At 35.1% G+C, this 27249-nt stretch overlaps 1 protein-coding gene across 1 annotated transcript in view; it reads right to left on the minus strand.

The window, feature by feature from the left end:
• The window catches only part of LOC120636241 (glutamate receptor 1-like), a 204876-nt gene that overhangs the window by 45731 nt on the left and 131896 nt on the right, over nt 1–27249 (minus strand). Inside the window, exons 5-8 of the mRNA XM_039907619.1 lie at nt 21674–21927; nt 19457–19606; nt 7630–7836; nt 4739–4846 (exon numbers count right to left, since the gene is read on the minus strand). Of these exons, the coding sequence (XP_039763553.1) occupies nt 4739–4846; nt 7630–7836; nt 19457–19606; nt 21674–21927 (719 nt within the window). The remainder of the gene's footprint in view (nt 1–4738; nt 4847–7629; nt 7837–19456; nt 19607–21673; nt 21928–27249) is intronic.

A 27249-nucleotide genomic window follows, 5' to 3' on the forward strand; every position in this document is an offset into this window, starting at 1 on the left:
TTTATCTGAATGCTGGCTAAGCAAGCTGTCAAATGTACCTATATTAATTGGTTATCACTCTTTTAAATCTAAGCACGCTAATCAAAACGATGGAGTTGTTGCGTACGTACGTGACTCTCTGATATGCTCTGTCGTAGAACCTGATTTCAGTGAAGGTAATTGTTTATTGCTGAAATTTTCGCATCATCTTGCAATTGTTGCTCTTTATCGCTCGCCCTCTTATATTAACCTTACTCCTTTCATAATAAGCCTTGATTCAGTATTAAATTCAATATCCAATATGAAAACTAAAGCTATTATTGGTGATATCAACATAAACATTTTGACATCTAATGATAAACAGACCGACGAATATCTTAACCTTGTTGCTAGTCATGGTTTGTTGCCTGCTCACATTTTCCCTACTAGGAACAACAGTTGCCTCGACCATGTAATACGTTAAGAAGTAACAATAAAGTCACCACTATTGTTTTAGATACTCTTTTCACAGATCATTCTCCAGTAATCTTGTGCTGCAATCTTAAAAATAAAGGTCTTACGAAAGCAGCTCGAACTATCACGCGAATAGATGAACCTGCTGAAATAAGAACACTTAAAAAAACTAATTTTTCTGCTATATTAAATACATTAGACCCTGAAACTGCCACTGAGAAACTGGTAAGAACTTTATAATAATTGGTGGTTGAAGCTAATAAACGTGTGGTTACTGTTCCTAGTAGAAAAAGAATTATACGGCCGTGGATTACTCCAGGTTTACTTCGTTGCATTCGTAACCGTGACAAACTATATCGAAAACTAAAAAATGATCCAAGCAATTCCGTTAAAAAGACAACTTACATATAAAAATTTTTGCAATAATTTATTAAAAAAAATTAAAACTGATTACGAACGCACAGAAGTTCATAAAGCTAGAAATAACTCAAAAAAAACATGGGATCTTATCAAACGCTTTGCAAACATAAAGAATAAAAAATTAAAAGACTTCAATGATCTGATGACTGTTTCGAGTGACCCAGTGTCTTCAGCTAATGAGGTTAGTAACTTTTTTGTTAATATAGGTAGTAACTTAGCCTCTAAAATTGGTAATCATATCTGCCATAAGTGTTCTCATGACAGTCACTCAATCGTTCCTAATTCAATGTTCCTAAATAGTGTTGACAGTAACGAGGTCGAGTCGCTCATCCTTGGACTTAAAAATAACTGTGCTGTGGGCTGGGATGGTATATCGACATCTATCTTAAAATCAGCTAGACACGTACTCTTACCTATTATAACGCACGTTTGTAATCTTTGTTTTTCAACTGGCGTATTTCCCAAAGTATTCAAGAGAGCCATCGTGCATTCCATTTATAAGACGGGTCCCAGAGACTGTGTCGATAATTATAGACCAATTTCTGTGCTAAGTGCTCTTTCTAAAATTCTAGAAAAACTTTTGAATCGGAGACTCGTATCATTTTTAAATGAAAACCAACTACTTTCTGATCATCAGTTTGGTTTTAGATCAAATAAATCGACCGAGGATGCAGTTACGAGTTTAATAGATACCACAGTACAGAACATAGACCAAAAGAAAAAGACTATTGGCATCTTTTTAGACCTCTCTAAAGCCTTCGACACAGTCTGTATTCCGAAACATTTAAATAAATTAGAAATGTTAGGTGTGCGTGGATTGCCCTTAACTCTATTTAAAAGTTACCTTACTGAGAGAACACAAAGTGTTTCCGTAAACGATGTAACCAGCCATGATAAGAATCTTAATTTTGGGGTGCCACAAGGAAGCGTACTTGGGCCCACTCTTTTTTTGGTATACATTAATGAGCTCTGTCAGTTCACCCTACCAAATTGCAAGATAATAAGTTATGCTGATGACACGGCTCTTCTTGTTCATGGCTTAACATGGTAGGAAGCACGTGGTAATGCTGAATTAGCTTTGGCTAATGTTATAAACTGGCTGTCTTGCAACTTACTAACAGTCAATGTTTCAAAGACAAAATTTGTAACATTTGGATCAAGGCGTTCCTTGCCACCTGCTTCATTCTCAATTTGTGCTCATCGATGTTCTGTCCCACTTGATAAAAGTTGTGACTGTAGCCGGATTGCGCGTACGCAAAGCATCAAATACCTTGGTGTGGTTATTGATGAGTGTCTCACATGGAATGATCACATTGAATCTGTTATCTCCAGAGTTAGAAAGTGTATATTTTCAGAAATCTCAGAAATACAGCCAAAATAGAAACTTTAAAATCTATATACTTTGCTTTCGTGCAATCTGTTCTTGGTTACTGCATAACAGTTTGGGGAGGTACCGGCAAAACTATAATGCTTCGGTTGGAAAGGGCCCAAAGGTCTGTATTGAAAGTGATGATGCTGAAACCGATACGTTTTCCCACCACTGAATTATATAAGCAGGGCAGGGTTCTTTCGGTACGCAAACTATACGTGCTGTTAATTACTCTTCGTAAGCACGGCAATACTACCTATGATTCAGAGTTTGTTAAAAATAAGCGTAGGTTTGATAAGATTTGTCAAGTTGAACCACGCAGAACCGCTTTAGCTGGTCGCCACTCTTACTTCATAAGTTCAATGCTTTATAACAAAATTAATAAAAAAATATCCATTTACTCATTAACATCACGAAAATGTAAAATTGAATTAACGAATTGGCTTCTTAACCTAACTTATGATGAGACTGAAAACCTTATTCAATAATACATACAATCACACCCTCACCCTCACCCACACTCACATACACATACACATAAACACACGCGCACGCACACACTCATATTTATTTTTTTAAGTACAATTAATTATATTTAAAAAAAAAAAATCTTATGGATGTATTTATGTAAATGTAGAAAAAAAAAAAGTTTATCAATGCTTTCAATTGAATTTAATTCAAAAAGTTTTTCGGTTTTTATTTTTATTAATCTCACTAGATTTAATTTAAGTGTATGGTTCTCGCTCCAGAGACGGGCGATAATAACTGCGACTCAGTCTTGCACTATAGCAGTATTATCGAATTTGGGTTTCATGATACACATTACCTTATGTTTGCCTTATTTTGTACTATTTTTAATTTGCTTTGTAACTGTTAATTGAAATAAACTTATTACTATTACTATTTCTGTTAGAACCACTGGTGCAGGCTAATTTAATTTCACCATTAGATGTGGACAAGCCCACATTCCAGTTCTGCCTAATGTAATATGGTAACCACAGAATTAAGAATATACAGAATCCTCAGTCGGCCATTGTTGCATGCAGTGCACTGTGTCCAAAAACAGAGAAGAAGCCCGGAGCACGTCTCACTTAACACGCTGAATGTAGCTAGCTCACAAACTATTCCCATTTTAGAACATTAGAGATAAAATAATTACTGTCAACTGCTAATTGAATGGAGTGACTAATCAAGCCTGTTCGAGAAACACTACTTAAATGGAGTGGTTTTTGATGCTTCCATATTTGCCGTGTACACGGTTTCTGTGTATTCTTAATTCTGTAGAGAAGACAATCTTGTAGCGCAAACTTATTCGAAATCCCTACTTTCGAGGTAATTGAGCCGAGAAAATTATGTAGGAAACTACAAGTAGTTCTGATAGATTGATATATGGTTCTTTTCTTTGTTTTTGTATAGTAATTAGGTGAAACGGAGCCATGATTTGACTTAATTTGCCTGAAGAAATTAGTAGGTAATTAATTATTGTGTTATCTGTTCTTCTTTTCGTTTCTATATTGTGAAGTTTTACCTGAACAAACATTTCTAGCAGCTGTTATGGTAACGGCGGGGCGAGGGGTGTTAAGTATCTCCGGTAGAGCTGAAAGGGGATGGTGAACTATGGGTCTCATAAGAACGCTCTGAGTCATTTTGCGAGTGATTGAAAGAACTATGCTCTTAGGTGATCAAATTATGAATGAGAGGATCCGCGGAAGAATCAGAATTACTAACGTAGCTGAACGAGTTTGAAGCTAAAGTGGCAATGGGCGGGACACTTGCACTAGTTAATGAACTCGCACGAGTTAATGAGGCATTTGCAGACCCCTGTCGAGGTAGACAGATGATATTGATGTCATTTGTCTACCTCGTCCACGAGTCCATTATCCTCAAGATGACGCTGGACAGAAGCAGCGAACGGCGTAATATTTGAAAGTCCTTACAAAGACCTATAAAATAAAGTTGATGACATTGACATTAACATTTTTTTTAATGTCCAACCTGTTAGGGAGTATGGTAGTCATAACCCTAATCGGTTTCTACGCAACATCGCGCCGGAACACTAAATCGCTAAGCGCCACACGTCTTTGTCGGTAGGGTGGTAACTACCCACGGATAAAGCCTCCCACCAGACCCGACTATTAGAAATTAGGACATTATAAATTCCCACGTTGCACCTACCAGGAATCAAACCCGGGACCTCCTTCTTAAATTCAAAGCGCTCACCGATGCGCCAGGGAGGTCGTCGAAACATCACAGTAGCAGGCCAAAAAGTTGAGAGAGTGCGCAAATCAGAACACAGCTGTTGTGATCACCCTTCTTTGCCCGGGGTGTTGTACGAAGCGACGAAAGGAATATAACGGAAACCGGCAGCAGCGGTTCCGCGCTACTACCTTGTAGTGCAAGCATCGACCCGATTGCCCAGCGTAGTGATTATGGGCAAAACCTCCCCTTAAATCTCCCCCCTTTAGTCGAGCAAGACTGCCATAGGCTATTCATGATGATAAAAGAAATATCGCTTACCGTCACCATAGCACTCTGGACTGTCATCTCTACAACTTGCAGTGTAAAGTTGCACCTGTGTCCTTCATCGTTAAAGGAGATGTTTCCAGTCAGCCCAACGATGTCAGTCTGAAACAAAATTTACGCTTTAAACCCCTCGTAGATTGACACATAAGTATGTACCTACCTACTTGACATGACAATAGATTTAATTTAATTTAGTAGCAGTGGCGTGCACAGGTTTTTGCCCAGGGTATGCATAAAGTGGGAAGCTGCAATAAAATGGGAAAATTCTTCGCATTTGTGAGTTATACAAAAAAATTAGGATAGGCAGTGCTTTTGTGCAATCGATGAAGATTTCCTTACGAACGAAAGGGGGCTCATCCAGAATTATAACCCTTATTTTTAGGACGATAAGAAATATCATATGTTAATAATGTCATCTTAAAATAATAATGGCTCAGGAGATAGTAGCGACTCCAGAGACATATATCCAAATATTTGCAGCTTTTGAAGGTGGCTTTCACCATAAAGTTATAATATTGCTAAAATGTATGTTACTATGAATCAATCACAATTCTTGATTTGATGTTTACTTGAAATAAAGAATCTTATATACTAATAAACTGTTACCCGTTTGACTTACAAAGCGGTCTTGGAGGGGCGTATTACACCAAAAATTCTAAGTGTTTGATTTAGCGCTGGCAGAACATAAAATAAAGGTGGCCGGAACAGATGTCCTAAGAAATGTTACCAAGTTTCAAACTACGGATCGGAAATCACTTTTTATCGAGACGCAATGAGTTGGCCCTTTCTGTAACTTATGTGAATGGCTACAGGGGGCCGTAAATATTTTTTATACCCTCTCGACCTTTACATCACGAGCTCTTTATTATTATAGTTACATGAGTGCGAATTATACTTGGAAATAGCTCTGATAATATATACTACAATAATGAGAGCGGAATGAAATGGGTTTTCAGATTAGTTTGTATTTGGGAAGTCGTGATAGCCCGGTGGCACTTCGACTTCACTTTCGTGGGGTCGAGTTCGAATCCCAGCACGCACCTCTGACTTTTGTAAGTAATGTGCGTTTCTAGAAATAAAAATATCACTTGCTTCAATGGCGAAGGAAAACGTCGTGAGGAAACCTGCATGTTTAGGAGTCCTCCATAATGTTCTCAAGAATGTGTGGAGTCCCAAAATCCGCGCTGGGCCAGGGTGGACTACGGCATTAATACCTTCTCATTGTCAGAGGAAATCTGTGCTCTGTAGTGAAACGGTAATGGGTGGATATGATGTTGAAGATGAGATAATAGGATGAAATGAATAAAATGAATAGAAAAAAATGATAAAATTCGAGATTGACATAAAGATGACTAGAGGCACCTCTATGTTTTGGTTTTTAATATTTTCTTAATTATTTATTTAAAGCAACGCACCCCGTGAAGACATAACAGTTGCCCAATTCGTCTCCCCGGGGCTATTAAAAGAATGTATGAACGAGTAATAATTACAACAAATTAAATTAAATTAAAACATTAATTCTTAATGTCATATAGCTTATATGACATTAAGAATTTCAAAAATAAATAAAACATTAATAACAATAATATTAACAATGGCCAAAAATTCAAATTAAAAATAATAATAAAAACAAAACATATAATTAATATCTTAGATTACCTACTCTCTAATAACATTTTAATTTGCTTTTGGAGCTGAAGCGGCGGGGTGTGAAATATGTCCAGTTCCGAATTACTATTAGTTAGATCATTGAGCAAGCGTAGCGCACGAGTCAGTGGGGCGTGCGTGGTCAATTTAGTTCTGCAGCATGGTAAAGTAAATAAATGACGACGACGCGCACTGGCATAGCCAACATTTAAGGAGGACAGATCATAAGACAATCAGTCCTGCCAACAAGTACCCTCAGAGGGCCGTTGGAACTAGCCATAACCCTGCGCACCAAGGATGTACACCGTTTTCGCATGATCGTGTAGAAACAATCTATATGCGCTTCGGGAAACATCCCTGACGCGCTGCAAGACCGAGGCAATCCCATCAGCATCCTGAACGCATTATTGTACTGTACGCGGAGGGCACTGTACTGTTTATGCGTGTAATTAATCCACAGACTGCTCGTGTAAAATGATGTACAGTATGCTCTGAAAAGAGTGACTTTAACAGGAACTGTACAACGAGCAAACCTGCGCGCGATCATATTGGCCCTCACAGACAATGCCCTGCGCTCTCTCTCTATATCTGCATCATCTTTGAGGTCAAAGGATATCACCATGCCCCAGGTATTTAAACTGTGTCACATATATATAAAATATTGTACTTTCAGATAATTGACTCTGTCTTGAAATTGAACGAAGGGCCTCGTGATGCAAAGTCGTTGTAGCTGTCCCAAATAAAGATTTACATAAATATACATACAATCGGGTTGAACGTAGAAACTCCTCATTTTATGAAGTTAGTTTTAATACTGTGCAAGACAAGAATGTTTCAAGTCACAGCGTTTCCCGCAGTTAAGTTACACACTTGTTATGGGAAAACTTTTCTAATAAATAGATCAGTAAATTTTAGTAAAATTGGGCCCAGCTTATTAATGCTACTTTCGCTAACCAATAAGTTTTGAGCTAATTAGAAAATGCCAGTTATATTTAAATTAAAAATATTTTTAATCTCGATTATGTAAAAAAATCATCTAATAGCCTAGTATAATATGGTTCTAAACTCTCCCAAAAGGAACTAGGTTAGGTTAATCAGGTGATCATTAGGTGAGACTGCAGTATAAGGCTAACTTGTAGTGGAATATAAAAAATAAATAAAAATCAGTCAACCTATTTAGGATCAGAAGGACTACGGCAGATTTAAATTTCGTGTATAAACATTATGTTCTAACTTACCTTTTTGATCAGTCTGGATATTTTATCGCCGTGCTCGAATGGTACCACCCAACTTTTACCAGGATTACAATCGATGACTTTAGTTGAGTTCGCCAGGGCGGCCGTGCGGCGCAGAGCACTCCGAAAAGCGTCGGGTTTCTTTTTCCAGAGTCTTCCCAGGGCGTCCATTAAAACTTGCACCCCATCGTACATTAGCGCCGTTTGAGCCTGTTACAGGAGAATATTTAGTTATCTAATAATAACGCTTAAATACTAACGAGTTATTATGGCACTAGTTCGATACCATTATAAATGCGAATACCTATAAGAAAAAAAAGAAACAATATATTAAAAAAAACACATCAATCTTGCTAAAGGAGGAAATCTGCTTATAGCTACTTCAGCTGATCGCATGATGGATTAAAAAACAAAAAAAAAAAAATCTTGCTAAAGGTATAGATAAAAGAATTCAGCTTCCGTATGTTATAACACACGGAAGCTGATTTTTTTATCTTTATACACAAAACTCACAAAACATTACAAAGATTGATTTGGATTTTCACAAAACATTACATTTTGAATTTCAGGGCCTACATCGAATCGTTTCCCAAAACAAACAAATAACTTCTCTTATAGTCTTAGAAACATTAAATTATTAAGCTTTTAATGATATAACAGAGTGGTACCCTATAGACGGTAAGGAAAGAAGTAGAAAACTATTCCAAAGGTGTAAAGACCACCTAAGCGACAGCAAGAGTACTGTGGATAAGGAAAACCTGAAAATATTATGAAAATTAAGCTTAATTTTCATAATATATCAATTTTCATATATTATTTTAATTTTCATAATATATCATAATATGTCAATTTTCATATATTATGAAAATTAAGCTTAATTTTTATAATATATCATCGATTACCGCAAAATAACGCCTGCATCTATCCAATAATAAAACCCATGATTGCGGAGTATGGAACAACTTGGTAAAGCTTACGCTATAAAGCAAGACAATCAAGAGAAACCGGATCCGTAAATAAACAGTAAGATAAGATTCTTAAAAGGGCTATAAATAAATAAATAAAAATGAATGAACATTGATTTTATCATATTTTGTTTCAATATAATTTCATAATATTTATAAACTACTCTGAGAACTAAGTATTGTGTGTTGTGTGGTTCTCTTTGGACACCAAGTTTAATAAAACCACGTTTAGCTAGACGTCAAGTGATGAAGTCCTCAACGCAGTTTGCGTCGAAATCCGGCGTTAATACTCATCGGTACCAGATGTCATAATTTGTATAAGTTTTTAAAAAGTCGATTTGAAAGACTCGTAAACATATGAAACCTTTTTCATAGTCAATTACCACAAAACAAAAGATATTACCTTACCATAACTAGATGATGATTACGTATACTAGTAAATAATATGGTACGATATTTTTTTTATATATTTTAAATTTTTACATCAAAAGATTTAACTACAGTTATGTAATCCGAATTCCATCCATTACCGTCGTTGAGGGGAAGGAACGTTGAAAACAGCCATTATCGGTCCTACAACCAAGTATATTGAACCCGAAAAGTTTTTTATTACAGCGATAATAACTGAAGCAATTCCCAGAATACATTATACATTTCGAACATTAGCGATTTCTTCAAAACAATAATCTATCAAGAAAAACTCGAAATGGTAAACTCAAGTTTAAGCTATAATAAAGTTACTCGTAACGTATACGAACTTATACATAAATTAAATCTGTATAACTTTGTATATATTATATTCTCTAGACGAATTAAGACCTCAGATATCATGGCATTTACGAACATATGATTTGTTACTGTAAAGTGCCTCGTAGATCTAGTAGCTAGCATGTTCAAATAGCACGGAAAGTTTCAATATTTAACTTCCTATAGTTATTATGTATTCTAAAATGCATATTTAAATGACAGGAATTTCCACAGTTTCAGATTATGCTCGATAACCTTTCCTCATCGATACATAATCTTTGCTGCTGTAATTAAAAATATATTAAAATTAAGTTTTTTTAAGCGGAGATTCTGGGTTGGGAGATCTTTCAAAATTTGTTCTGATCTAATCTGGTAAACGGCACGGCCGTGGCCAGTTTACCGTCCCAGCACGGTGTCGCGCAGAAACTGTTTAGTGTTATGGCCGTGACAAGTTAGATCATAACCATATTACTCTGCATCATCACTTACAACTAGGTGAGATTGCAGTTCAGCTAACTAGTAGTAGAATAATCCTACTATCCTACTAATATTACAAATGAGAAAGTGTGAAATTTTAACTCAATCACGCAAAAACGGCTATAATTATTTAGATGAATTTTGGCATGCATGTAGCCTTTGACATGAAAAAGAACATGGGCTAGCTTTTATCCCGATTCCTTAAGCAGTTCGCGAGAGAAAATTGAAAATTGTTTACGAGCTAAGCTACGGGAAGAGAGCTTTGGAATTTGGTATGCATGTCACTTATGATATGGAAAAGGACATGTACGTTCTATTTCGATCTCTCAAATAGTTCCCGTGGTAAGATTAAAAATTGTTAGCGAACGAAGCTTACAATTTTTAACAAGACAATATATAAAACCTTTAATCTGATATTGCACTCCATATCTCATTGTTTTAGTTTTAGTATAGTTATGGTAGAGGGATAGATGAACAGACAAAGAGCAATTTAAGCGGAGTCAACACAGTAATTAGTTAAACGTACTGCTAAACTACGTTTTAATTTCGTTTGCTCGGCTCCTAAATTGGTCTATCAAACGCAAAAAGTACTTTTAAAATTGAACTGGTAACTGAGTTTAGCGCGTTCGAAAATTAAACTTTGAAATTTTGATAAATCCTGTAACACGTGGGTATTCTACAATTTTTATCGGTTATAATTTAAAAATGGTTTATGGTAAAACTTATAAAAAAGGCATTGCAAATCATTTATCAAATCCGACCTTTTTTAAAGATACGCACGTTGAAACCAAAATGCTTCAGCTGTATAACTAATATAAAATAGATAATCTATTCTAATATTATGAATGTAAAAGTGTCTATTTGTTTGTTTGTAACCTATTTTCGATTCCACGTAAGCACCAATCTTAATGAAATGTGACACGAAGATACCTCACATCCCGGAAACGGACATAGGATACTTTTTATCCGGGGTAAATAAAAGGTTTCAACGAAATTCATAATAACATTTGTTTGGCTCAACCGCTGAACCAATACTTTTGGTAATTAATAAATCCGATAAATTTCAAAAAGAATTTTTCAATACTGGTTGGACTACATATTAGGCTATACGCGGGCGTAGCAACGGGCACAACTTGTATAAAATAATCTTTATTAACAAGGTGTTAGCGGACACTACTAGACACTGGTTTCCTCCACTGATAGAGAAGGGTTTACGCCGTAGTCCACCACGCTGGTCAAGTGCGGATTGGTGGACTTCACATTCCTTTCACGCCTCAGGATTTTTTCCCACACCGTTTAATTGTTCAAAATGCATATAACTTAGAAATGTAAGAGATAAGTGCCGGGGTTAGAACAAGGCCCTCCATAAGTGAAGCCGACATTTTAACCACTGGGCTATCACCGCTTCGCTATCAAATAATATGTAGCTTAATGTAACATTCGTAGACAAATAACAATTTTGATAATACGTGACTATGCTTGGCGAAATATGTGACATTCATTTCTTTATGTTCGTGTGAGTTAGTATCGTCTAAGAAAATGCGTTACAACCCTCTACTTCGGAATTTCCTTGAGGAGGCATATTTACCACCTCGGGCCAAGACTTTATGTTATACACCGGGTTTGTCGTAAAATTTCGTTGATACTCTGCAATAAAAGAGATAAATAATACGCAGCGGGCGTAACGCGATGCCTATTTTAGGGGATCGTGACAGAATTCCTGAACACTTGCAGGCTTTTAAACTTATGTCCGTTAAAATTGTGTTTTAGAAGTTATCCATGTGGTTATTATATTTATTTTTAAAACAACACAGATCTCTTTTTCATCTCCCGATTCCACGCACAGCATTACAAAAGTTTTCATAAGTATTTAATGTTAAAGCATTTTCTATAATCAAACCAAATCAACTCAATAACATGATATCTTAATTATTAATTATCAATTAAAAATAATAGTGTGACATTAAATCGTACTTCTATAAATGTTTTTAGTTGACAAATTCAAATATTTAGATTTTTTTAGTTCTAAGTTGACATCCTTATCTCTTTCCTATCCCTACTAATATTATAAATGTCAATGTAAGTTTGTTTGTTGCGCTTTCACGCAAAAACTACTTAACCGATCCTCATGAAACTTTGTACACACAATTTTGGAAGTGTTAGAAGTAATATAGGATACTTTTTATCCCAACATTAAGCTCGGTTCCTTTGGGAGAGGGGATAAATGTGTTTGACGATTTTACACCATAACTCCGACAAATTATAACCGATTTAAATATTTATTTTTGTACTATAGAGGTTATAATATGTATTTAATTTTGCCCAAACTTTTTGTAGATCTGATGAATGTGGTTGGAGAGAGAGGACAGAACTCCTCAGCGGACAGCAGCAAACCCCTCATTTAAGGCTTAGCGATACTGAATACTATTTTTTTTTAGAACTACAACTAAATTGAATGCTACATCAAAAAACAAAATCAAACGCAGACAAAGTCGCTGGCAACAGCTAGTATATTATATTTTATAGCGGTGAGTGAAAAGTACAAGTGTCAAATTTTTATTAAAATCTGCGCGTACAGACACATTGGTTCCTTTTTTTGAATTTTACTATCAAAATGTTATCTAACCACCTGCCCTGAGAACGTGTAGGTATATCTTGCCCTAGTAAGTTTTTCTATGCGATGAAAACTTTGTGCATTTTAAATACGGAACCTTAAGACAGAGGATATATAGGTACCTATCTTCTTTTAGGCATAGACATTTGTGTATTGTGGATTACATTTGTGTTTATAATAAAAATATTACGAGTTTTTTGTGTAACCTTGTATTACACAAAAAATCATTATTTTTAAGGCAGAATAACAAGCAGTGAATAAAAATCAAGTTATAAGTCGTCAGACTAAATTCTTTCGTACTATCATGAGTTTTTCTTTTAATATTAGCGAGAAACGGAGCGAAACCTGTTATGTTAAGTGATTATAGCCGCCTATGAAAATCTATAACACAAAAATGGCGATCGATGCGTTGCAATTTAAGGAATTTGGTTTATATCAATATTGTATAGCATGTTTATGTACAAAATTTTAGTTTTAAACACTCCGTTTTCAACTTGAGATTTTTTCACGATACGCGAGAGCGTGGCAAATAAAATCTGGTACATCAATATTTTATATATTACGTGTATTTATTAAAGATATTTCTCCCTTTGTGATAAAGATAGCTTCGTGAGTACACATAGATGCCTGAGATTCTCAAAGGCGTGTGGAGTCCACCAATTCGCATTGGGCTAGCGTGGTAGACTACGATCTGCCTACTTGGGAGGTCCTACGTCCGATTGTCCGCCAATGGCAATTTATAATTTCAGAATTTTCTATTGTTTAGTCTTGTGGGAGGCTTCGGCCATGGCTATTACATCGTATCGAATAATCACTTGTAATTCTAGCGGAGCAGTTAAGAGTTAAGCCTTAATGAAAAAGAAAACTTAACTTATCAAGTTCCTGTCATGTTCAACCTTTTTAGGTGCATATTGTTTTTCTTAAAGTGGCAAATATAAAAAAAAACTCTTCGAGATTCTGCCAGTGACATCATCTGTTAAGTACGTCATCTGTTATTTTAAAGGAATGTGCAGTAGGTACCCAGACAAACAAGCAAAGCGTAAGGGTGCGAATAATGTGTATACTTTTCGACGACCTCCCTGGCGCTGTGAATTTAAGTAGGAGGTCCCGGGTTGATTCCCGTCAGGGGAATTATTAATAGGGGGATAATTTCCAAATTTTCTTTTTCTTTTTTAATTTCGTCTGGTGGGAGGCTTTGGCCGTGGCTAGTTGCCAACCTACCTACAAAGAAGTGCCGCTAAAGTATTTAGTTTTCCAGTGCGAATTCGCGGAGGGGTATGACTACCATTCTACCTAACAGGTTAGCCCGCTACCAACTTAGACAGCATCATAACTTACCGCCAGATGAGATTGCAGTCAAGAACTTGAGGTGGAATTAAAAAAAAACTATGTTATAACATAACTCCGGAGAGTTAAAGCTGCATGCTACCGTGATTTTTTCAAGTTTATTAAAGACTAAACAATATGAAGCCAAAAATATTGATATATTTATAAGCGCTCTTGATTTAAGGATTCAGATCTAACGACTAAACTAAAGAGGTTATGATGTTTCCTCGTTCTTGAGATCATTTCCATAATCCCGTACAGTAGCTTCATATTTGAGACTGCTTAAACATGTAAAATACATGTGAATAATATGATATTCGCATCACGCGCCTGGCTCAGTATATTTATAAATCTCCTTTATAGCGTGTGTATCAACAAAATTTTACGACAATCCGTGGGATATAACATAAAGTTTGACCCAAGAACAGACTAAACATAAACTGTAGATGCTCCGTCATTAAATGAAACAGGTAAAATGCCCGCTGCGGAATATTATTAAGGGAAAATGATTAAAACTCAAGTCAGTCAGCAGTTTTCGAAGAGTTTTATTGGAAGTTTTCGAAGCTAAAGATATTGAGTTACTTTATACAGACAACCAGCGCTCTTACTTCAAATTAATCTGAATCACCATTAAATACCTGTCTTTTATTTTAATGTATTTTTACTCTTACTTAAAATAATTGATATTAAAAATCGGTATATTCCTTGTATTTCGACGGCCGACTGGCGCAGTGGGCAGCGACCCTGCTTTCTGAATAAAATCGCTAAAATCATGGGCCTCACAAATTTCATGTAGGTATATACAATAAATATAAAGCATACCTGGAAATAAGATTCTTTAAGCATTTGTTCAAATAGGTATGTGTACATGCATTTATGTAGAGAAGTTCCTAACTTAGTCGCTAACATATAGGCCGCACAAATTTCGTGTATGTATATATAATATAATTTTTTTTTTTTTATTTATAAAAAAGTACTTTTTGTTACTTAAATATAATAGTTATACATTTGCTATTACGGACTTTTTTTGTAGGCATTATCAAGTTCTACAAATTTTCTGTACAACTCAATCATATATCTCTCATCATTAAGGCAGCGTGCGTAAATAACGATTTCAATCGACCGTTTTTTCTCCGGCTTATTTTGTAAATCTGACTCCCACGAGAAGTTCTTTTCAGTTTTCAGGTAAATATAGCCTTTGACACTCTACAATAACGTAGCTTTCTATTGCTAACATAAATTAGAAAATTGGTTTAGTATATCCACAGATTACACCTTACAACGTTAAAAACCTACAAACATTACCTCTTTATAAAACTAATATAGAAATATAAGACTTTTTATCGCTTTTACTTAAAATAATGTAAATCAAAAATAGGTATACTCCTTGTATCCTAATTAACATCAAAATCGAGGACATAGCCTAATTATTCCTATCGTAAGACACGTATCTGGAAATAAGATTATTTATGCACTTGTTCAATTAGGTGTATATGTATATATGAAAAAAAGTTCCTTACGTGGGCGCTAATATCATGGGCCTCATAAAAAGGTTCTTAGTGACTCAGTGGAGAGAATTATGCTCTAAATTTGCAAAATAACAAATGAGGACATGCAAAGCGATAAACGCTGTGGTCCTAAGGTGATGGAGTAGCAATCCTGCACTGAAAAGCGCAGTGTTGGTAAACCCTAAACTAGGTAGACAGATGGCATCAGGTAAGTCGAAGAGAGTCGCTGAATATATACAATACCATAGAGTGGGTGTACTTACAAATAATTATGTGCAGATAAATACTGATGATAGTGATGAAAGGCGTTCCATAAGTTTCACTTTAAAGAGTTTTTTGTAATCCATTAATAAAGGCTGTTTTAAATGGTGCGTTAAGGCAAGGCTATATCTTCAGGATTGCAATCAGCGAATGACCAATCACAAAATCGCGCGTTCTAGTAGTCATGTGATTGGCTGCACGCAGGACGCAAACTTGAACGCTGTTAAAGAGCCCGCGGTGTGGTTTTCGCTTTGAAGTTAGGCAGCGTTAATATTTTCAAGCATGGACGTCGCACGGGCAGTCTGGCACTGTAAAGTTACTACGACAGCATTGCATCCCAGAAATGAAAATGCAACTTGCGGGAACCTCCGAAACTCATCTTGAGGATTACAAGTCCAACGTGGGTTCACTTTGGTCGCTTCGACGTCTCCATATGGATTACCACGTTATGGGTGTTAAACGGAGGGAATGTGTAATTTCAGCCCTAAGATCATGAAACTATCACTGCACTACAAAGTTAAATATGACATAATCACAATGCAATAAATTATGAATCTCTATCTAAGTTAAAGACTAGTTTAAGCTATTCTGATTATACAACTCTATCAATAGTATAAGCCGTACATGATTACAGGTATCCGTACAAATAGGATGTGCACACAAAGTTTAGCAGTATTTTAATATATACACACGTCTACTCGCAAATACATCGTCTATCGTATTAACTTAGGAGAACCTGAGATTGTACTGGCTCACCGACGAAGTTTCAACTTCATGTCGAGTAAATATTCCGTTAATGTGGATTTTCTTAGATAATTCAAAATAAAGTTTTACAGCATAGAGTAAACTTAACATAAGTACTGCCCTTTAACTTGGTCACCAAGTTGAACATCATCAACTTAAAATAAAAATTGGATTATCTTGCAAGCTGTAAGTTAGTTTCACCTTTTAATAGCAGTACTTTGTTTGTGACAGAGCTCGTCCGCATGTCAGCATTTTTGCAATGCTTTGTTCCGGTCTAGAGGGCGTGATTGCCGGTGTAACTACAAGTGCCTGCGGCTTAACACTACGCCTGTAATAGATTGACATAGGGCGGCATGTTGCAGGACGTGCTCCTGGCATGCCAAACCAAATGGGATCATCATATCGACTCATTACCGGCCAGATTGGCGGACTCCATATAACTTTGAGAATATTATTTAGAACTCTTAGAGATGCAGGTTTCCTCACGATGTTTTCCCTCACCGTCGAAGCAAGTGATATTTTTAATGACTTAGAACGTATAATACTTAAAAAGTTAAGATGTGCGTGCTGGGATTCGAACTCGGCTCCCCGAAATTAAGTCGAGCATAATGTTCTCAAAGATTTGTGGAGTCCACCAATCCGCACTGGGCAAGCGTGGCGGACTACGGCCTTCTCATTTTCGGAGGAGACCCGTGCTCTGTAGTGGGCCGGTAATTTGTTGATACAGTAATCAAATCTTCGAAATTAGGCCCTTTTCTAACTTCCTCATTTGCAAGTATAGCTTAGTGATATAAAATTTAAACACAGAGCTACATAGTAAAAGTGGAAGGTGGCCATGGGAACGGCCATGCAAGAAAACAACGCAACCAACCTATCGCATTTTGACTCGTATGGTTCGTCCTGCCAACGAATCTGTTTGTAGGATCTAATGAAACAGTAACTATCCAATTATAATTAAATATCAATTAAAATTTCAGCTAACATAATACATTTTGATTTAACTATTACTTATTTTTTTAATGAGCATCTAATGGTAGTAAAGTAATAAATATAAAACTCGTTATAAAAGGTTTTTTCAGTTATAAACGTAGTTTCTATTTTAGTTAAGTTATTTCATTACAAGTTTCTACAAAGCTTTATTAAAAGTGCTCGGTCTAATACGCACCGGAACTTTCTGGAATGTGGTGATATGCGGAATACCTTCAAATTAAGACTAGGCATCTCCTTGTCAAGCGTGTTCTTAGGCGCATCATCACTGACCATCAGGTGTGATTGTAGCCAAGCCAGAAATACTAGTGCAATTAATAATAGATTTAAAAAAAAAGTACTTCTTTGAAAACAATATCCACAACGCAATCTATTCTTCTGTATGTAATTTTTTTTTTCTTGCAGTAATAGTTGATGCACCAAGCAGATGACCCACCTGATAGTAAGTGGAAAACCTTCGCCTATAAACAGAGCAACTTTGCAGAGAGCATGCCAGGAGCACGTCCTGCAACATGCCGCCAAGTGACTCTCAATTTGAGGCGTAGGTAATAGCCTCGTATGCCTGTAATTACACCGGCAACCACGCTCTTTGAACAGCATTACAACAATGCTGCTTAGCGGCAGAAAAAAGCATCGCGACAGTACTTCCCCGGACGAGCTCTGTCATAAAGAGCTTTACTACTACAAAAAAGAATTTATTTAGTTTACTAGTCCATAGTTTTTCCAGTTATTTAGATTTCCAAAACCAACCCGTTGCACCGAATAAAATTAAATTTCTACAGACCGATCAAATGTAATATCCTTAAAAAACTTTATTTCCAAATTGCTTTATAAATTACAGAATTCTAAGGTAAGGAATAAAATACAAGCGATAGAGATGTGTCTTCTGTTTTTGAAGTAAGAATTCTTTAGGCGCGACTAGAGAGTAAATCAGATTTTATTTTGACGGAAGTAACGCTTAGGTAGTTTCCGCAATTTAAAAATAATAATTTGGATTGGTCGTAAGTATATGTCATAAACTCCACGCTTCTTATACGCCAGCTAGTAACAAATTTCGTAATCAATTAGGATTATTTTTTTCCAATATTTTCAAACGGATCAATTGTTATTCACAAAGTTAATAAAAATTCAACAGTTTAAAAAATAAAATTAAATTGCAAAGTTTTTTGAAAATCTCTAAATAAACTTGTTTATTTTTTACTTGTGTAACAACTAAATTTTTAATCAATTTTTTTGATGATTTCGACATTCTTTAAATATTCAATGACAAGGTTATATTGACATGTGCTGATCTAACCTTAAATTTTCTACTCTCAATTGTTCTATTTAACAAATGAAAAAATTTATAAAATCTAAAAGTTATATTAATGAATTTTAAATAGGATATAAAATTAAATAGTGAATTTTAAATGAAAATGCCGGAGTCCCAGTAACATTTTACTCTTTCATCAAAAAATAATAATGCAAGTTTTACTTTAATCGCGCGTAAAGGTTACACGGACACACTTTTTTAAGTAGATTAAGACTAAGTATACAATACGCTCGAAATACCTTCAGTGACACACTAAAATAATAGCTGCACAGATGGCCTACTATATTAATTCCCTGTACATTCCCTGGCTTAATTATGTTAAAATTTATAAATCGAAATTTGAAATGCATATATAATTAAAAACACTATGAAAATTATAAAAAATATCGTCAATCATTGTCATATGGACCGAAAAATCGATAGAAACTACAATGTTTCCTAATAGATGGGTCTACAGTCGCTATAAGACTAATATAAATGCATAAACTAATTTCAGCATAGGCAGTTGGAGAGCCATAGCTTAGTGGTCAAAGCACGCAGGCTGCGATTGCCAGAGTCATACATTAGTCGCAGGTTCAAATCCTTTCAGTTCCGATTTTATTTTTATGATTTATAATATTGATATTTCCTCCAAGTGTAGGTAAAAACACTATAAAAGTTATAAACTTATGTTAAAATTGGCGGAGTCATAGAAAATTTGGCTACCCTCAAATCAAAATGCTTTTCAGAGAAGACTTTCACAAATAGTTTTCAAGGGAAACACCACAAGCCAAAGTTTTTCAAAGGTAAAAGTAAACGTAAGCTGTGCGAGGTCTAGAGAGGTCTTAAATCTATTCAGAGTTAATCTTATTAGGTAAATCTATTCATAAGTAAAATCGGTTAAACCTACCGACACGGTCCCTTTGTAGCGTGGATCAATCCTTCTTAAGCCTTCAAGGAAATCTTTGACGGTCTTCCTAGAAGGATCCACTATACGGAACCCGGTGACGTTGACTGCACCGTATTCGGTCACTTCATTCTCCCAATGATCATCCATTATCTGGAAATGGAAATCTTTTGAGTTTCTATACCAAAACCTTGTATAATTCTTAAAGTAAATTTTATATTAGCAAGCTGGAAATATTGACGCAGGTTTTTCTCGTAACGTTAACTTTTTCAATGCAGTTTAAGCCTTTCGTAATAAAATATTAACGAGAAAATCTGCTTACAGGAATTATATCAAATGTGTGTTCATATTTTAAATTTTAATGATGGTTTTTTTTTCACAATGAGCCCTTAGATAGAGGGACAAGTTCAAAGGATAAGTGACCTTTATGGATAACAAACGTAAAGGTAATTAGAACGTGAAGAGACTTGGGGGAGGCTTACGCCAGAAAGGCTTTTCCTACCGGAAATAACAATTAATTCCACATAACACAAGCTAATGTCTGTACTTAATGTACTAAATCTGTAACCGGTCCAATTCTGTACATTAAAGATATTTAAAGAAAAAAATTGAGAGCACTTCATAGCCGATAATGGACACGAAAATTTTATTCTTTCATTCGCGTCCGTCTGCCTGTATCATGGTCGCGTATCACGCTGAATCTACAGAATGAATTCAAGTGAAACTTTGCACGATTTGAGTTCATAATTTTCTATATAGGATACTTCATAACCCGAAATTCAGCTCAATTCATTTGGGACAGGGGATGAAAGTGTTTGACGATTTTACACCATAACTCCGTCAAATGTTAACCAATTTAAACAGTTCCAAAATTTAGGGTAGCGTATTTACCATTTTTTGGATACTTTGACCATGAGTTAAGACGGCTTTTATGTTTTGTAAATATTAATGTTATTTTGTAATTATCATTATATGTTTACTACTTTGAATTATATTAAACCAGAACTGAAAAGATAGAAAAAATTATGTAGGTAATGTTGGAGGTTCGCTGTAGTTTTATTATGTGAATGAAATGGCCTTTTTATTATTATTATTTATCTACTCTTTTTACCTTCATAGAACATGCGAGAACACGAATACCTTGGGTCGTATTTTAAAGTAAAATCGATGACTAGTTCATGTTACCACGATATTACCGGCTTTTCCATTTTCGTGTCGGTTCTTGCTTGTTTTGTAACCACGCTGATACTTGCCACTATCTTGCCGCGACGTGATTCGACTACGCAAGTTTAAACTGCATAGTTCATTTATCTTCTACGCCATTTTCCCGGAGAATTTTAACGATTAGGAATGTAATGAACTAAACTAATATTTATTGGATACGGACAAGAATGTCGTATATTATCTTAACTTATTATTATATTTTTCTCTCTCACGTTTTGTTTTATGGCAGCTCGTTGGCGTGGATAATGTATGAGTATTTGCTTTATCGGTTTTCTTGGAACAATAAATAAAAAAAATTTGTTTAAAAGGTAAAGTTAAAAAAAAAAACATGATGTTTGTGGGAATTTATTAATTAAAAACGATGAAAGATTTGATTGAAATATATTCTTTGAAGAAGTTACTTTGTTAGTAGGTAAATTAGTGTTACTTTTATGTTTAAAATTATTTTAAATACTAAAATGCACATAAGAAAATCAAATGCCCAGAGGCATTTCCTACCACTTCTTTCTATAAATTTACGAAAGCTAGCTTTCGTAAATTTATAGAAGGAAATCACAAATTAGAAAAAAAAGGCTTTTAAGGTTTCCTTTATGATAAATAATAATAAAATGAAATTATATTGAATAAATAATATTATTATTTATTAAACATCAGAGAAGTAACAGATCCGAACATACACATTTTTATTTTTATTTATACAAATGCAAAAAATGCCAAAAACTGACCGTTAGCTTCCAAAGACTGGAACCGACCTATATGAAGTTAGGCTGAAGGTAAGGACAGCCTTTATGTCGCCAAAATACCAGGGAAGCGTCATTAATAAAAACACTATGCTGCCTAGGCACAAAGATAGCTTGCATCGTGGAGACGGGCATAAATGGTACTTTTTTACCAAGAAAAACGAATCGTTCCCGCAGAATGAAAAAAAATAATACGAGACGAACTACAAAATCGCTGGCAACAGTAATATAAAATCAGATGATGGTCCGAACATACCAGTCCACTGAGAATATAATGGTAGGTCCGTCTTCCTAACTTCACATTTTTGACGTGCTCCACCAAAATACTTTTCGCATTCTTCGCGTTGCAGTCCAGTACGATATGCTTGATATTCCACCGGTCGTGCTCTTCTAAGGCTCGCAGGAATTCGATTGCTTCGGAGGTGTTGTAGATACGTTTCACTAGGTGTATCTTGAAATCTGCATTCCCTGGTAGTATCATTTGGTAGAGTTGTTGAAGGCGGAGGAGACCTATGACAAACAAATGATCGAATTAAAAAAATAACACAATGAACTGAATATTAAAAATCTTAAAAAAAAGTTTAAGCACAGTCACAATATTCAAAACTTATACTTAGTCAATTTTTATTTTAGGTTTTTAACGTAAAAACGTATTTTAAATGTACGTAAACCGATTTCCTCCGCACCTAATTAGATTATTGCGCGAATATTTTTAATATAAGGTATTTAACCTAATTGGTTGAATACCTTATAAAACTGGTGGCGCGCAATATGCAAGCCATAAAGTACAAAATAATACTTGTAAGTCTAGTTTCTGTATTCCTCTTCATTTGTGTATTTCTGTATTTCTGTGTAATTTAAGCTGATAACTTATTTTTCGAGTAGTGTTTAAAAAAAAATAGCAATGGCATCCACATTACACACTTTTATTCAATATTAATGTATCGATTTAGCCTATTATGAAAATTAAGCTTAATTTTCATGCGTGATGTCCGCAAAGTAATGCCTGCGATTGCCGCCTCCAATATCGATTTAGCCATTTACTTATTTCGATGCGAAAACATAGTGAGGAAACCTGCATGTCTGAGAGTTTTCATAATGTTCTCAAAAGCATGTCAACCTAGAGATGACATGCCTTTGAGAGCATACGGACTGGCTGGACTACGGCCCTACGGACTGGCTGGACTACGGCCTGGCAGGTCATACTGAAAGTTGATGGTGAAAGGTGCCTTGGAGTGTTTTGGTAAAGGGTTGATAATGATATTGGTAGTTCGCTGTAATGGTACTGAAATATATTCACAGCATGGTTAATAAAACATACTTATTATTAAATTTGACTCAATACGTGTAAACTTACGGTTTGGGCGTAACTAATTAAGCAAAGAACGATTCACTCAACCGAAGTTACCAACGAGCATAGTTGATAACGATTTCCGAATTCCTATACTCCAAGACTCCGAAATTCCTAAACTTTACATCAAAGGTGATCATATTACAATTTGAAGAACTCCAAATAGTTATCGAACGTCGTAATAATTTAATCGCATACTGCCTCAATAGCCGCAAGGCTCACAATAGGTAGTACTTAGTGCGTATGTTGCGTCGAAATCAGTCTAGCCGTCTCGATAAGCAAGAGCCCTACAGAAAGATATATTAAATTAAGTAGAAAGAAGAAATTTTATAAAACTGTTATTTTGACAATACAAACTGACAATTCAATCAGTGGGGTGTATAATATATATATATAAAAATTTAATTATACTTTCGTAACTCTCACAATGCCGAAACTTAAGTTTTTAATAAATCGCTCTGGGTTTTTTTTCATTTCATATCGTCTATCCCTGGTGCATACCCCGTATGCATGCCATACCTCCATTTAATTTTGGTAAAAACGGCATAACTTACTCTGCAACGCGAGGGAACCATTGTTCCTAAATCCGGGCTAGTATGACAAATTTCTAAGCGGGAAAGGCCAACGCCTCCGGATAGGATAGACCCCATGACAGGATAAAACCCAGAACAGGATAGAACGCAGGATAGAATAGAACCCAGGATAGTTGAACATGCCGACCATGAGACCAACGAGGCAGTTGAACAGTGCAGCAGTGTGCGATCACCATTATAAAAAGTTGGTACCATTACACGTTATGAAAGAAACAGAATTAATCGAGCTTCCGCTATATTAGTTTTTATACGCAGAATTTGTCAAAGCTGGAAAAACCGCAGCATAATGTTTTTGCTAAAAATTGTTCATTACTGAACGCAGCTAAATGCTGGAAAATTAGCCATAAAAAACTTGATAAATTCAGATTCACAGTCTATCTCAAACAATTTATAGTTTTTTTTTTCTTTGCAAAACATGGGAATGTCCGAGATTTAATCACGCATCGCTGTTTGATGTTTGAAATATTTCAGAGACCCGTACGATTTTAATTAAGAGTATTTCAGAGCGTTATGTTACATGAGAATATGAGTGAATTTGCAAACATGCATCACAAAATTCCGAAAGAACATTTTATATTATTATTTTCTTCTTCTTTGCCGAGCTATTTATATCATATTCTCTAATAAAAATGGAGTAATGGAAATGAATACGTAATATTAAAATGTTTTAAACACACTCATAATATTAGAAACCTTAACATTTTTAAATTGAAGAACCTAAGAATTTCGTTTTTGTTATAATTAATAAATAAATATCTACAACTGAATACATATTATGAACATAACTTAAGGGTTATTACTTAATCTTTATAATATATTCATAAAAGTATTCTATATACTTTCAGTGCGCCTGACAACGTGTATGGAAAATATTGTGATTGCTGGATGAGTAATGGCGTGTAAGCATGACAAACAAACTAACACTCGCATTTATAATATTAGTTAAAATAGTAATAATTTCCATGTAAATAAAATCATTAGAAGCTATATAGTAGTTTTTGAGCAGTTTTCGAGTATCCAAATACTTGAACATCTCAGTAAAATGTATCTTATTGACATTGTGATAAATGCTAAATTTTCCTAAAACTCTTCATCACGGGCTTTTGACAGAACGTTTGTAAAAATCTGAAGTATAGGATGCGATGCTAACGAGTGACTCAGAGGATTTTACTTTAACGTTACTTTTAGAATCAAAATCTCGAAACGTAAGCGCTGGGTCCTAAGAAATACAGCGTTTAAATTTGTAACCCAAATAATTAATTTATTCATTAAGTTTTTTTTAACTACAAGTTAGCCCTTGACAGCATTTTAACCTCAATTAATGTCCTACTACTGCACACAGGATCATCATGTTATCTAATCTCATTAGACCGAGATAGTAAATGTTAGGATAGCAGGCGGCTCAAATGCAGATTGGCGGGATTTAAATGATTATTACTAGTAGGTATTCTAGAAAAACCCAGTACCAAAATTGGCCCACCCGGTATTTGAACCTCGGACCTTGTAATCCATAGTTAATTACACTGACTAATTAGTATTATAATATTCTAGACCTTGTATAATTTTTACGTGGTAAAAATTAACAGTATCTAATTGTTCATCGTAGTACCTTTTTCTATGAAAAGGTGTCTTAGATTGCGTTACAAGTTTTAATGTGTATAGTTAGGTACAAGCCTGCAAAAGACATTGCTCTTTTGCTAGTGATTTCTCAAAATGAGACTTTATGGGTTAAAATCGTGCGCAATATTTTGTTCGTGATTAGCTTATGTGTTACAGGTACTTATGAACTAGTGAAATTTAACTTAGTAATTGTAGTAATAAAATTTCAGTTACCTTAGTACCCATAATACAAGCTATGCTTACTTTGGGACTAGATGGCGATGTGTGTATTGTCGTAGTATATTTATATTTATTTATTAAAAACGGCGGAGTGATTATGTTTCTCACAACAAGCTTGCAATTACTCTTACTCTTGCGTTCTTTGCTGTACACCGTCACTTTTGCTTATAAGACTCCTGCCGAGTCCCAAAAACCAAAAAAATTTATAATACTGACCAAAAATGGATTTAATAACGGATATTTCATGTCGACGAAATATTTATATTAACTTTCCCTTCAAAACTAATAAAATTCTACGCTATCCGCTATACGGCGTTATTGAAATTTCAAAATTAATAAATTCAGAAGTGATTTCAAAATCTACTCCCAACTGGGTAGAGGTTAGAACCCTGTGTGAGCGTGATTTATTTTTTGAAGAGCTTACAGTGGATTTTATAATCCCGCTGGCTTACTTCGGGATCAGAACCCTAAAAAAGTCATTGTATCAATATCATTCTATCTGCATTCTATCCCATACAAAATTGTGGGCAGAAAGAAAAAGTATAAAAACTTTAGTGAAAATAATGCATTAAAAAATGTATTAGTTTGTTTGTCTCATTTTTCGAGGTATTGTTCAAGTTAAATATTTGACGTTTTTCATTCGCTTTTGGGCTTGCGTTTAGTTTTACTTTTTCGACTATATGGAACACTGCAGGGAAATTACACAGAATTTTATGAGAAATTTTACGCGGGCGAAATTTACAATATCATTATTATTAAAAAAAAGATCATCAATAACTAATTCTGAAATATAATTTTAAGCCTGAATGCGTTTGGAGTTTAACCTTTATTTCAGCAGTGGAATGCAGTTATAGACTTTTAATGACTTATACCAGTGGCTATTTAACATTTTCAATTCAAGTAATTTGTAAGCTGTACCTACGTTAAGTTATTTCATTTAACCGATACACGTACAGATATGGAGTATCAGACAGTAGCCCGTAACAAGCCATTGTTACTGGCTGGGTTTTCCGATTTGCAACAGCAGCACGGATATCTGAAGGTGGTAATTTTATTACCTCGTATGCGTTACAAACTTGCTAGAAATCTTGACGTCTACACTCACTATACGGTTCAGTTTCACTAATTTCCACGGAAGTTTCTTTTCCAATACTATCCTTTTTATGGTTTTTACTAAAAATACTGAAGCGAAGTTAAATCACCCGGAATAAAATCGAATTATTTCGACTTAATCGTCACATTCTTGTGTCGGTTGGACTGCAACGGACAGTTTATGTGGCAGCCATGAACTATTATCTAATTAGTTACATTGGCAAAATATAGTAAAAAATATCTAGACATAAAATTGGAGTCCTACATCTCGAACTTGATATTTTTTGATTAAGTATTGTATACTGTTATAGTTACTTATACTTCTTAACCGAATCGAATCCACACGAATCTTATCGAATTAAACGCTCCATATAACGTAAGCGGTATCGCTTTGTCCTACTTTCGTATGAAAAAAAGGACAAAGCGAGGTTCGGAGACGCAAAAAATAAAATCTGTTTTTCCTCCGCCGAAGGGCCTGTAGAAGGGAAGAGTCGGTGAAACGTATTTGATGCGTTATTTGTTATAATACGATGTAGGATTTTGAAGTAATAACACAACCAAATTGGTATAAAATATCAGATATTAAATAATGATTGAATGGTAGATAATATTGTGTTGTGTCCACCAATCCGCAGTTGGCCGGCGTGGTGGACTACGGCCTAAATCCTTCTGTTTATTGTGGCCCGTGGCCTGTAGTGGGCTGGTAATGGGTTAATATAATGATGATGATGATGATATTATGTTGCGGAACAAGTGTCTTATAGTGAATGCATTATTAAGCAAAATATGGTAAAGCTATTCACACTTGTGAAGTAAATTCCCAATTTCAGGAGACATAGGTCTCGAACTATCTTGAATAGGTAAAGTGTTTAGCACCCCTCGTTCAATGTCTGTTTTATGACTTTTACGACTTTACGAATATTAACGGATACGTTTTTTTTTATGTAACGTTAACAA

Source organism: Pararge aegeria, chromosome Z (assembly GCF_905163445.1).
Source record: "Pararge aegeria chromosome Z, ilParAegt1.1, whole genome shotgun sequence".
Taxonomy (NCBI): Eukaryota; Metazoa; Arthropoda; class Insecta; order Lepidoptera; family Nymphalidae; genus Pararge; species Pararge aegeria.